This window comes from Poecilia reticulata, chromosome 2 (genome assembly GCF_904066995.2).
Source record: "Poecilia reticulata chromosome 2, P_reticulata-male-v2, whole genome shotgun sequence".
NCBI lineage: Eukaryota > Metazoa > Chordata > Actinopteri > Cyprinodontiformes > Poeciliidae > Poecilia > Poecilia reticulata.
In genome coordinates, this window is record NC_088831.1 from 25,135,499 (window position 1) to 25,149,408 (window position 13,910).

The window sequence follows — 13,910 nt, forward strand, 5'->3', positions numbered from 1 at the left end:
CCACGCCTCAGCGCTGGCACGGAGCCCGGCTCTCGCTCGGCAAATGTGCGCGCGCGCGCTGAATACACACCTCGTTGCTTATCCAGCTCCCTGTGCTTGTTTGTTTCTCTCTCTCTCTCTCTCTTTCTCTCGCTCTCTCTGTCTCTCTCTCTTTCTCTCTGCTGTGTGTGTGCGCTCTCGCTCTGAGCGACTGTGTGTGGTTCTTGTTTGATTCCTGGCAGCCGTCTGTGGCCCCGCTCTGAACTGAGCCGGCTCTAACCCAGCAGAGACGGTCGCTCTCCTCCCCCGCCTTACAGCCCCCGGCCTCTGACCATCACCACCTCAAAACATTTCTCTGTTTGTTTTTCTTTTCACTCTCTCTCTCTCTCTCTCTCTTTCTTTCCCTCTCTTGACGCTCCCTCTCCCCCTCTGTTTTACTGTGCTCTTTATCCATTTGTCTGCCGTAGTCTCCAAGGGCAATTGTATTTGCCTCGTTGCCTGTCCCCAGGCGCCCGGCTCTTGAATAACAGGCTTCTCCTCTCTCCACAGATTATTTTGCTGACCTTCAGGGCCGCTCAGATGACGACCCAGGGCTTTATTGGGAGTTCTATGGCAGTGCTGTGTGTGGTGAGTACTGATCAGCACTCTGTCTGTCCTGTAATGCTTTAAAAACGGTGCAGTTCTACCGTGAGGAACCTTTTATCTCCCCTTGGCCTCGGGTTGAGTGCGTTTCCACTTTGCTGCTTCAGTTTTGTTCCAAAACTGTGAAACTAGACCAGTCTTCATCTCAGATGTGCAGCAGTTATGGTTTAAAACCTGAGTAAAGTCACTTCAAACTAAAACCGGCCCGATCTCGACTACCGAGTGCGAGACAAAAGAAAGACGCTTCTGTTTTTGGAAATAAAAAAATCTAAAATTTTCAGTTCTAAAACTGACTTATCTTTTAAAGCGATTACACTCTACAACATAAGCGGAGTAACTTGAAAACTCATCGAAAGATGAATCTGTTCAGATGCAGTCTTCCAAGGCAGCAATTACACTGTGAAACGGAATTAAAATCTCTTAAAACCTGAGGCAATTAACCACATGTAGCTTTCATATTTGTGGGAGTTTGAGTTGTTTTTATTTGTTCCTGGAACATAAACAGAGTAAAACATTTGTACGTTACTGGTTTAAGTCCCTAAAAGTGATCTGAGTGCAGCATTTACTCTCTTTGCCGTCTCATTGAACTTATTGAATTTATATTTTCTGACTGATCTTAACATAAACTTGTGTTTAAAATTAGTTTCTGGGTTTAAATATTACTTTAAGTTAACTGAAATTACGTAACAGTCTCAACAAAAAGATGGAAGATTGCTGAAAAAAAAAACCCTCAACTTATAGTTCAGTGTAGTCAAAAATATAATCTGGTAATCTCTTTGGTGCTTAATTTAGAAACGGAAACATCAACAGAAACTACTGTGGGAGCTGGAAAAGGTTCTTGCAGTAGGAACGCACCGTTTGCTCCGTCAGCAAACCTCTTCTAATCAAGGCAGCTTCTTTACGACGTTGATGGTGACGATGCCAACTCATGTTGTTGTTTGCGTGTCAGAATCTGGCGAAGAAGGCGGCGTTTACAACATCCTGGCAGACGCCCCCGGCCCAGACAACGAGGATGAGGACGAGAAAAGGGAGGTGTTCGAGTTTGAGTTCTCCGACCGACCTCTGTTGCCGTGCTACAACATCCAGGTGTCCCTCTCCCAGGGGTGAGCTTTGATCTCCGGAGCAGACATCGCTACTTATTTTTTATAGCCTCCACCCGCCCTCATTCCTCAACTTCTTCCCCCCACCCCCTCTCTTTCAGACCAAGAAACTGGCTGCTGCTGTCCGACGTGCTCCGGCGCCTGCGCATGTCCGCCCGCGCCTTCCGGCAAGCCTTTCCCCACATGGAGGTCGTGACGGTGGCTGAGGCCGAGTTCTACCGGCAGGCGTCCCTGTCGCAGCTCTTCTCCTGCCCGGAGGAGCTGGAGGGCTTCCACCCGGACAGCAAGGACCTGTTGGACCTGGTGGAGGACAGCGCGGAGCTGGCAGCTCTGCTGGGCTCAACACTGGAGTGTCTGGACGACCGCTGGGAGCACCCGGCGGACAAACTCAAGGACAAAATGAAGGCGGCGGGCAGGCTGGCCTCATCCTGACCTTGTTCCTCACCGAGCGGCGTTTGCTTTAGAACCAATCAGAGGTTACAGATATGCCTTAGCGTGACCCTTAGTTCTCTCGGCTTCGGCCCGGTCCCGGACCTGGACCAGCACCGGTGCACTGTACAGACGGACTGACCCAACCGGCTGACTGGGCTGCGGAAACATTTCTCTCCGTTAACTAAGGACTCATTTCTGACTCAAGAGACTTAATAATGGTCTTATTTTTATAAATTAATATATGTATAAATAAATATATACAATATATATGATATGGAGAGCTTTTTTTTTTTCTTCCCCCTTTGTGACGTTGCTCACTGCTCCTCAAAGCTTTTTTTTTTTTAAATTGAGTAGTCGTGCTTTCAGCGGCTGAACGGAGTGTGTGAATGTACAGCGCACTGTGCATGTTTCGTTGTACAGAATAGTTCTGAGGCTGTGCTGTTCAGTCTGATATTTGTGTTTATAGAAAGCACATGATGTCCATTTTTTTTCTCCCCCTAGTTCTCAAACTTTAGTGCTCGCTTGAGCCTCAGGGGCTACTTTGTTGTAAAAAAAATTTTTTTCTTTTTAAGTTTTTTTTCAGGCTGTAATTTAAACGTTCGAAACTGCAAAACTGTTTGTATAATAAAGTTTTAAGATGGTGTTGATATTCCCCCTGTGGCACAGAGCTTGTATATAACGGGGAAGGCTACTGCAGTACGGTCTTTTTTTTTCTTTTTTTTTTTTTTTTTTCTCTCGTGTGTTCATTTTTTGTTTTGTTTTAACTTTGTAATTAAAATATCCCATAATTTGTATTTATATTTTACAAAAGAAGTTGCTTTAAAATAAATATACAAACTGCAAGTTGAACCAAACTCCCAGTTTTTGTGTCATTCATTAATCTCAGATGTCAGCTTCTGATGCGTGTCAAAACCGCTTTTCATGCCTAATTACCCAGCATGTGACCACGATGTGAACACGGTGCTATACTGCCCCCTCTTGGAAAATGGATGCCTGGCAAGTTATTGCCGCGGTCTTGAAAGAACTCTGCCTCCTCTCTTTCGACGAGAAGCGGAATATGTAGGTCTCAAAGCGCCCTCTGGTGGACACAACTATAAAATTATAAATGAGACTAGCGGAAAATCCAGTCTCCAGAGTTGAAGTTTATTATAACGGCCTTTAATTTGGACCCAACAGTAGCATCTTAAAGAGACGGAGGAGCGTGTGTTGTCTACACCTGTACTGTGAAAGGTTTTTAAATCTCTCATGTCCTTTGTTGAACCCTCCTGACCCCATTAAGGGACAAGGGTGCAAGAAAATGGATGGATGGATGGATGTCCTTTGTTGACTATTTTCAGATAGAAGACTGTTAAATACCTTTCACATGTCTTGCTTGAGTCTTAAATGGACTCTTTCCTCTGCATCAAAGTGACAGACATATAAAGATTTCAGGTCCCTTTCCTGACAAAGGTTTAACTTAGAAATATGCTCGATGCAGTAGGATTTAATTTTTGTTTTTACCTGGGCCTGGGAAAGTCTCATGCAGTAATTTTCCATTTCAAATCGTTACCATTTTTCTTTTCTGTTTTGTTTCTACAACTTGACTCAAGCACAGGATAAAACAAAAATGTTTTGACATTTTTAAATGAGTGAATTTGTGTTAGGCGCCAGCTAACTTGTCCTGTCCACACACCTCCATTTAGCTCATCGTGTGGGAAACGAGCCTTTCAACAAAAAACAGAAAAAAAGTTTACATGAATTCACAGTTTCACTCAAGTTCTTGGTTAATTAAGAATTAGGAAAAAAATTAATAAATAAAAGCATGCAAACCTTTGTAAAGCCAAACGGCCACAACCAGAAGACAACCACCTCCCATTGTTCCTGCCACAACCTAAAGTTCCAATTAACATTTTCTTTAAATAACCCAACCTGCAGCTTATGCAGCTGCATCTCAACAACTCTTTTGTTTCATTTTACATAAAGTCACGGTAACACTTTATTTGAAGGGGTGAGACTGACATGATACTGTCATAAACATGACATAACACCTGTCATGAACATGAAGAAGTCTTTATGAATGTTTATGACGGTTGTCATGAAGTGCCATTTGGTAAATAATGACACTTTTAATTAAAAGTTGCTTAAAAGTTGCATTAAAAGTCCATTAAAAGTGCCAATTTTGCATGATTTTGTAAATTATGATAATTTAATGCAAAGTTGGTTTTTTTAATGGACTTTCAATGCAAATTTTAAGAGCAACTTTGCGTTAAAAGTGTCATTATTTACCGAATGACACTTCATGACAACTGTCATAAACATTTTCATGTTCGTGACAGATATTATGTCATGTTTATGACAGTGTCATGTCAGTTTTATGCACACCTCTTCAAGTTAAGTGTTATCAAAGTCACTTAATGCCCTGACAAAAGCATCAGCTTGATAAGTAGATAGTGTCTTAATTTCTCTTTCTATCACATTTCCCTTACAAAAGCAAACTGATTAATAAAAAACATGAAAAATAATGTCATTCTAAACGGTTTGATGTTTAAAAAAATATGTAAAAAATAAACACAACTCTAAATTTCTTAATTTTTGAAAAAAAAATAGGTAGTAATCTTTGAGTATATTCATGTTTAAATAATAACAATCAAACACGTATGTTTCCAAACTCATCAGAGAAACGTTTGTGTATTCATCAAAAAATTTGGAGACATGCTGCACATGTGCAACAATCTTTCTTTAATTTATCAATCAGAACAAAAAGCACTACTGTGTGAAGTGTATCAGTAAAAACAGAATGCAGTTTAATCACTTTGACTATGTCTTTAATGTCTTTAAATCTGCAATAATCTGCTGTTCGTTAAAGAGGGAAGTTGGTTTAAGTGAAATTCTCATTGCTGAGTTTGGCCGTCGTACATCTTCTGCCTCAGGGTTATGATTCAACATTTAGGAGACGTGAAGTTCAAATCTTTCACTGAAACGTGTTCTGCACATTAATTAAAGAGCTGGTTTGGATGCAGAGATCTCACAGATCCCAAATTTAATATCCATACAAAATCTAACAAGTATTTAAAGGTGCTCCAGTCAGACGGAGGTTCCTAGTTTTCTTTGAGGTATGATCTAAACGTATTCTGATTTGCGTTGTCTTTTTCGTCTTTGTTTCAACTTTGCTTTTATTCAACAATTAAAATTTAAAAACAAAAATACATAAAACTAAAGCGCTGTACCAGAAAATCGTTATTGTTTTTGCTTTTTTCAATGTGGCCTTTGCCAGAAGTGGAAAACTTGTACGTCCCCACAAGATGGCAGTAGACCACTGAATAGGGACGATAGGGACGTATTCTGACAGCAGGCTTTTCTTACTGGAAAAAAAAATGGAATCTAGAAACAATCTAACTACAGTAAAAAAATATATTTTACTGTCTCTTTCTCTCGCTCTTTCTAAAAATAAAACACAAAGGTTTTTGTGCAAAAGTTTGAGTTTGCAGTACTTGAATACTGAATGCTGGAGGAATGTTTGAATGAGAAAGAGGAGAAATAAACTCTAAGTGAGCTTCCTTATGTCAGCAGGTGCAGACTGAGACGACCAGCTGTTGTTTCGCCATCCACAAACTGGATGGTGGTTCCTGTCCTGGTGCTAGTGTCTGAATATCTAGACTTTAGACAATAATTTCAGAGTCGACAGAAAACAAAAACAGTTTATTTTCATTGCTTTTGTAAATGCCAGAAAGGCAAAGGCGACATTAGAATGATTTTCTGAACTTGTTTTGTGTTTGTAATAATAATAATAAAAAAAATCTTTACAGCCCTTAAATATTTTCTATTTGAAAGCCTGAGTTGCAGAAACTGGACAATTCATCTTGTCCAGTTTCTACACATAGCAGTAGATCCTTCAATCGCTCTCTGTGGGAAAGCAACAAGGTCAAAGACACAATTATTGATTCAATTCTTTCCTATATGACAAAAATCAGAGATAACATTACAATATTAGCAGCTTTAACTCAGTCAACAGCCCCTTCTACAAAGGAGACACAGCCAGACACATGGGTCATGTATTTTGTCTGATAAACAAAACGGAAAGAGAAATCTAGACACGGCATTAAACATGTCAGCTGAGTGCTTCCTGTCTGTTAGCTCCCACAGATGCTGCACAGCTAGTGAGAACATTTTCAGCCACTGTGTTTTCAATTGCTTTGGTTTTTATCTTTGCAGCTACATAATCTGAATGTCTGTTTCAAGAAGTTCAAATTTGTAACATATAAATTTAAAGTTTGTAGTTTGACCCTTTAAAGACGGTTGTTAAATTCAACTTTTGCAATAAGAAAAGAGAAAAAAAAAACATTATATTAAAACGTATATGCAAAGGGGTGCTGTGGTGGTGCAGGGGTTGAGCACGGCCCACGTGTGGAGGCCTTGGTCTTCGACGTGGCCGTCAAGGATTTGATTCCTGGCCTGGTGACCTTTGACGTGTGCCTCCCTCATTACCTGCTTTCTTGTCAATTTGCTATCAAATAAAGGCCACTAGAGCCAATGAAACCTTTAAAAAAACAAAACAGTGTATAAGCAAAGATAGATATTTATTTTTTTTTACCCTATTAATTGTGGTTGTTAGAGGGACAACAGCACCATCAACTGGTAGATTTTCAAATTACATGCAGGTATTCACAGAGACGTGATAGATCGGAAAAGCAACAGAAAAGCCAAATATTACACCATGATTGTATTAGAATGTAATATTACATCATTATAAGTGTGTCAAATAGTCTACTGTGCATTTTTAAAAATGTATAAATTGGTGGAGGAGTCACAATGTTTAGTAGTCTGTTGACCAAGAACAGAAAAAGCTGTTAAATGATCTTGATGTTCCCCTTAGGTGCCTCTTCCTATAGACCAGCAGACAGGTCAGGCTGGAAGTCTTTAATAATTTCATGAGCTCATGTCTTGCAGCATTTCTCAAGCAACACCAAACTGCTATGGACAAATAAAAAATGTGAACAATGATATATGCAAAAGCATCAAAGACATGAGAAATTGTATCCCACCTTATGGCTGTCACATCCTGTTTTAATCAACTAACAGCTCCAATAAAAACATTTAGAATTATTTTATTAATTCATTTCATTTTTAAAAAACAATTAATTGAACAGGATTCGCAGCAACCTTGTGATTAATCAGATTTAAAATTATAACTGTTTGGTACCCGTAAAAAAAGATACATAAATGTATATTATGTATATGCATAATATATGTATATACATTAAAAAGCTTGTTAATAAATCTATGTGATTCCAGAGTAAATTTAGGCTTAAAGACACTCAGTGTTGGGTGTCGTATAATCTGTAAAGCTACAGGCAGTATCTTTAAATGAACAAATTAAATACAATTTATTGCAGCACAAAAATGTGTCACTGAAAAAACTTTGAAAAAAATTAAGCACATTTATTCAAAGGTGAAGAAAACCTACCATTAAAAAGTGGTTTTGAAGCTTTAACAAAGTCACAGGTATCCCAATTATTTACTTCTTGGTAACAATCTGTGGAAAGCTTTTTAATAAATTCCTCTTGTACTGCAGAGCCGTAGTGAAAAGCAAGAGAAAATAAAACATTTGCTTCATTTAATTTATTCAGGAAGGCTTCCGACTAAGTAAGTATACAGACTGAGGGACTTTCTGAGAGGAGAGACAATTAGAGTCTATGAGCTGCAGCTGTATCACTTAAACCTCAGGATCTGGTTGTGGCTTCAGGTTGTGGAAGGCATCATGGGAGGTGATGTGGTTGTGGGTTTTAAGTTTGGTGGCAGTTCTGCTAAACAAAGGCTTGTATGGCTTTGATGAACAAAAAACTGTTCTGAATGCAGTTTCCTGGTTGCAGGGTTAGGTTTTCCCATTGTAAACAGGGGATCTGATGACCAACGGACCAGCTGTAAGCTAAGTGTGGAAGAAAAAAACTCAATGCAACAACTTGTGAAGTTTGCAGTACTAAGGTGTCTTTATGCTGTCAGTCTTGGTAAATTACATGAAGAGTGTTTCCTCCCTCCAGTCAATGGATCCCATGTCGCAGCACCGTGCAAAAGAAGGTAAAAGGGGGTTTTCTAAAATAGTTGCTTGCTATGAAAATGACTGCCTTGACAAACTGGTTCTGAAGAACTGGCCCACTATCCTTCATGTTTGCTTGGCAAAACCTCATGAACATTTTGACGGTGAAACCTTTAGCACAGTGTTGTAGTACTAGAGACCCTTTTTGATGGTCTCATCTCGGACACCGCATTCAGTCGTATCCATTAAGGTCCAAGGTTTTGATTGGCCCTTAAATCTGGGTTATTTTATGGCTGTTAGCTTTGACTTTAAAGCTGCTGTCTAATGATGCATTCAAACTCTGAGTATTGAGACTCTGGCTTATACGGATTCATCTGTCTCGGCATGTTTCACACAAATGAATATGAATATAACATATCTGCAGCTGCATTTTAATATTTGTCGTGATGATTATCGATTGAATATTTTCTGACATTTTTTAAATCAGGCGTTTAAAGTGAGATATTTTTCATAGAATTTGGGACATATTTTTTGTGCTGTACAAAAATGAGATATTGAATGTCTAAATATTTGGTGCATTTTGAGCTGTGGACTGTATATTTCCTTTTTTCCCAGCTGTTAAGAGTACAAACGCATTAAAATAACTTTTTGTCACCATTTCCAGTATATATTAAGTTGTTGACTGGAAGACATGGTCTAATTACAGATGTATATATAAAGTGAGGCAAGTTGCTAGTAATTCCAGAAATGGGGAAGGGAACGGCTGTTTTCTTTGAATGTGTAAATCACCAGAATGCTCTCTGTTTGTCCCAGGTCAACAAAGAATCCCATCAGCATTCCACACATACTATCACGTTCCTGCAGAAGACCCTACCCATAATGCACAACAAAAGGCAACTGTGTTACAATGGTTCATACAATACCTTCCAACTCATATATTTCTGCAGCTTTGCTAACATGGCTAAAAAGCAATAAGAACTTTGGCACAAGGAACTATTTATCCAAGATGGAGTTTGTAGCTTTATAGCTAAGATCTTCTGGAAAATAAGCTATTTTGATCCTCAAACACATTCTACGTTTATCTGTAAATACTTTCTGAGAACAAAATCCACTATTCTTAAGTTGAAAATGTAGAGACACCAACACTTTTCAAAACTGCAGTTGCTAACTCAAGAGAGTTATCCAGAACACACTCCTCCAAATTGGAGTTTCCAAATTACGAGAAATTTGGAAACTCATATTTGGAGTCGATATGATTTAGATCTAGGAGTGTGGCTGCACGGTGGTACAGTTGATAACTCTGTTGCCTTGTGGCAAGAAGATCATGGGTTTAAATACCAGCCTGGGGTATTTTTGCACAAAGTTTACAAGTTTTCCCTGACCCTTTCATGAATGAGTTTTCTCCATCTACTCTGGCTTCCTCCCATTGTTCAAAAACACGACTGTTATGGTAACTAAATACTCTAAATTAGTGTGTGTGCATGGTTGTTTGTCTAATGTGTCTCTATACCTGCGTTTCTATTGGCTATTAAATTGCACAAATTGGAATTACAAAAACAAATTCATGTGATTTAAAAAAAGCCCCTTTTTTTTCCCATAAAAGGTTTTTGCACTACGATGAGGTGAGTTTTTTTCAGTAGTAGCAAAATTTGTGCATTTTGCAAAACTGAAATGGAAAGTCTTTTTTTTTTGCATCATATTAATTCGTATATAGCATCAACACACTTATTTGTAGACAGCATTACTTAAATATCACCCACACAGCAAAAAAAAACCCTATTTATTCTGTCTCATGTATTGCGGTGCAATACATAATAAACATGTTATGTTGTCCATCACGTTTTACGACCAGCATGATACGCAGATAAATATTGTTCTTTCGCGATTCAGACATGCAACATCCTCTTGTCTTTAGATTCATCATATAGACAGTAGACTCAAACTCAAGCAAACACGATGTCAACATGTGGGTTGTTGGAGCTGAAAACAATGTGCAAGAATTGACACAAAGCTACGAGAACTATTAATCACACAATGCCAGCAGGAAAAATGTCAGTGTGAAGTCCATTTGTGTTTTTGTTTGTGCTCATGTCTGGTTCACCTGTGTCGTGACCCTGGTTAATTTGCAGCTGTAGCGCCAGATAATAAAGCTTTCATTTGTAGGAGATGAGAATACGAGGTCTCCTTCTATGTTGGAAGTGATCATAAACATATCTATGATCGCTTCAGTATTTCAAAATGAAACCGCAACAGCAACTTTGATTTGGATTAGAGGAAAGTGTAAGAGAGAATTAAAAACCAGCACATTTAAAGAAAATGCACTTGGTTCTATTTGTCTTTCTGTGCGACCTTGTCACTCCTCCTCGACCCTCTGCAACAACCTCAAATATGTTTGCCCGCATGTCACTTGTTTCTTCCACTTACCAAAAATCAGACAAAAATAAGTACATAAATCACAGGTGACAGGAATCGACAGACTGTCTGCCTCTGTTTGGCATATATCCCTCACAGAATGCTTTTTCCTGAGCTACAAATGCTGGGAAAAGCAAGACAAGGCAGTCACGCATAGAAAGAAGAGATGGTAAGATGGATGCACATTATTGTTACTACAGTATCTTTTGGGGGGGTATTTGATGAACATGTATATTGGTAATATAGAGATGAGAACAAATAGGAAAGAAAGTCCCTGGTCACCAGCTTGACTCAGAGGTTTGTGGTCTTTCAGGTTGAGAGCAGCAGCACCTGCTGATTTAACTCCAACAACCAAAGACACCCAATGTCAAATTTCAAACGGTGTCCACTATTTTCTCGGAAAGTTGTGCCGTTTGACTTTTGATTTCTCTTTGGCCCAGTAATGAATGCTTGATAATTAAATATAACATAAGTTAGTTATTTTCGAAACAAGTTTTCTATTTATGTATGTGCAGTCAATGGGAGTTGACTGCATACTGAACAAGCGGCCGCTGCTTGCTGCTGAGAATAGGAAGACGGGGTTATGCGTTTTCTGCAATTACAATATTTTTTGCATTTTATTTGGTTTATGGTCCTCCAGATAATGAGTCTTTTCAATGAATCACGACCCTAAACCCCTCCTCATACTGTACAAACCCAATGACGTCATCACCGGGCAGCCCGGTCAGACAGTAATGTTACAGGCTGCTGACTGACTGTGAAGGATTGTTAGCCAGGTGCCGCATATGGTATGGAAAGTGGAGAGTTCACGGAGGAGACACACCGAACGTGTTTGAACATGAGGTGGTGTCCTGCACTGAATGTGTGCAAGGTTTTGTGTGCCACTACTGTGTGAAGACTCGTCTCAGTTCAGACTATCTGTGAGTGGGGAAAGTGCACCCCCGTCCATGAGAGCAAACTTTCAGAGCTAAACACGGCTTTTACACACAGAGACACGCATGCATGTGCATTATGACCCTCATTTGAGCGCTTGTGTCGCCAGGCTCGGCAGACTAAGAGGAGACTTCCCTGCTCAATGTGTCTGTCTCTAAGGGAGTTTTTATGTCTGAACTGTTGTCTGAAGTTGAAGCAGAGATTGCTAAATTAAATGCAATTGAAAGGCTGGAGTGATGCGTGATGCATGATGCCCATTTAAAGTGAAAACTGGGCAATATTTGCTGCACATTTTGTCTTCAAGGGGAAAATTGAGGGTCTTGGGATGCTGACCTCAATGGAATGCCTCCCGCAGATGGTGTGCAGGTCTGCAAGAGGGCTGGACACTGTGGTACCAGTCCTGGGAGCCCAGTAGTGTGAGCGGCAACAACTGTTTTCTTAAAAAATGGAGCAGCCAAACCTCTGGCCTTTTTGACGTTGAGATGGACATTTTTACATGACACAGGAGAGTCTTTAAGCAAATGATTTATGTCTGTTAAACATACTGAAGACCAAAGAATAAGAAATATTCTTACAGCACATAACAGGTTGGAGGTGAAGTCATCCCAGTCAGTGAAGAAATGGAAACTGTAGTAAATGACTTAAGAAACATGTAAAAATAGCTAGATTAAATGTTACATTTTTTGGTAAATCAAAACGACAAGGAAATACAAATGCATAGATACTATGTACCTCAAAATAGAAGAAGAAGAGGATTATAACATATTTTTGACTCTTTCAAAACTTGCCCTCAATAAAGTTTTCACACCCTGAGAATTACAGAAGTTTTTGTTTGAGGTTTTGAGTAGAATCAGTCATAAGACATGTGGCAAAGGTCAACAAGCCAGGGCTTGAACTCGCCAGGGCCTCTTTATATGGATCGCACGCGTTCACCGTGCACAGTCCTTGAGTCGCAGTCGTTCAGTTGGCAGCTCTGATGCCTTGGAGCAACACGGTCCATTCTTTCTGCACAAAGTTTTCATGTTCTCCCATTGCATGGACAGGATTCTCTGTGGGCACTCTGACTCTGTCCCACACTCCAAAGACGTGTGGCAAAAAATTGGCAAAATTTTGGCAAAAAATCAGATTTTGCCAATCTGATTTTGCCATCAGATTGGCAAAATCCCAATCTGATGAAGCCAAAAGGATCACATCATCTTCAAAAAGCAGAGACGCGATCCTGAGGCCACCAAAATGGATCTAGTCAACAGGCTCTGCCTAGAAATTCTGTCCATAAAGATTATCAACAGAATCGGTAACAATAGATAACCTGACGGAGTCCAACTCTCACCAAAAAACAAGCCCAGCTTACAGCAGTGGAACTGTAAAATATGTTCTGTATTATTACTGCCCACTGCCCTTGGACATGGATGCCTTCACTGCCTTGAATAAGCCCAAAACATCTGTCACTGATTGCTTATAACATTTTTCATCTGATTGTCCAACCTTACTATTTCCTCCATCGTTTGGCACTCTACTGAAAATGTTACTATGCTAATCATGACGTCAAATATTAATACTTAGTATGTGGCAACAGGTGAATTAGAAACACAAGTATCAGGATCTCCCACATTCCCAGAAAATGCAGCATGTAGTACATGGCGCGATGAATATTATTATTCCCAGATTTTTAAAGCTAATTTGCTAATTTCTTGGTCTGTCAAAATCTTTTGACACAACAGACCTCGCTGTTTTGGTAAGCAGATTACAATGCATTAGATTGTAAGTTGGTCCTCAAATGATTTACCAGAATGAACATACAGTATCCACTATAATGAGACTTCTTTTCTTCCAGTAATTAAAGTATATTAGAGGGATGTCTTGTTACCTTCCTGGCCATGTCTCTCTTAAAAAAAGGATATTAATATGAATATTACATTACATAAATTGAATGCCTTTGAAATTTTCATTGTAGCTTTGCAAAGGCACAACGGCTTAAAATGCCAAAAGCGTAACTTGTTCTTGAAAATGTTCTCTACTGGCAGAGTGACATCATACAGAGCTAAATAACAGTTCACTCTTTTGAAAAGATAAACTCGTGTTTCATCACAGAGCATATCGATAAATGGCTAATGATCCAGGCTGATGAGGTTTATCATTCACAAGTATTGTAGGACGTCTAAATTCCACAACTCTGTGCCTGAAGATGAGGTGACACAGACACTTTTAGATGTTTGCTTCTGTTTGCCAGGCAAATTCCAGCATTGCCTCATGGTAAAGAGGAGTGGAGCAAAGAATGCTGGAGCCTTACCAGCTCCTCAACATAAACTCATCTTAAAATGTGACCAAGCTACGGTTCGGCAACTCAAATTGCAACAAAAAAATAAAAAACAAATTGATAAGAGAGAGTCTAAATTTCT

The 13,910-nt window shown here is 39.4% G+C and overlaps 1 protein-coding gene across 4 annotated transcripts in view; it reads left to right on the plus strand.

Annotated features, from left to right (window-relative positions):
* bcor (BCL6 corepressor) overlaps positions 1-3,007 on the plus strand; it is a 47,632-nt gene extending 44,625 nt beyond the window's left edge. For all 4 annotated transcript variants that reach the window (XM_008433875.3, XM_008433883.3, XM_008433891.3 and 1 more), the window contains 3 exons: positions 529-606; positions 1,571-1,724; positions 1,823-3,007. In XM_008433875.3, coding sequence (XP_008432097.2) covers positions 529-606; positions 1,571-1,724; positions 1,823-2,153 — 563 coding nt within the window. In that variant the 3' untranslated portion in view covers positions 2,154-3,007. The remainder of the gene's footprint in view (positions 1-528; positions 607-1,570; positions 1,725-1,822) is intronic.
* The last annotated feature ends 10,903 nt before the right edge of the window (positions 3,008-13,910 follow it).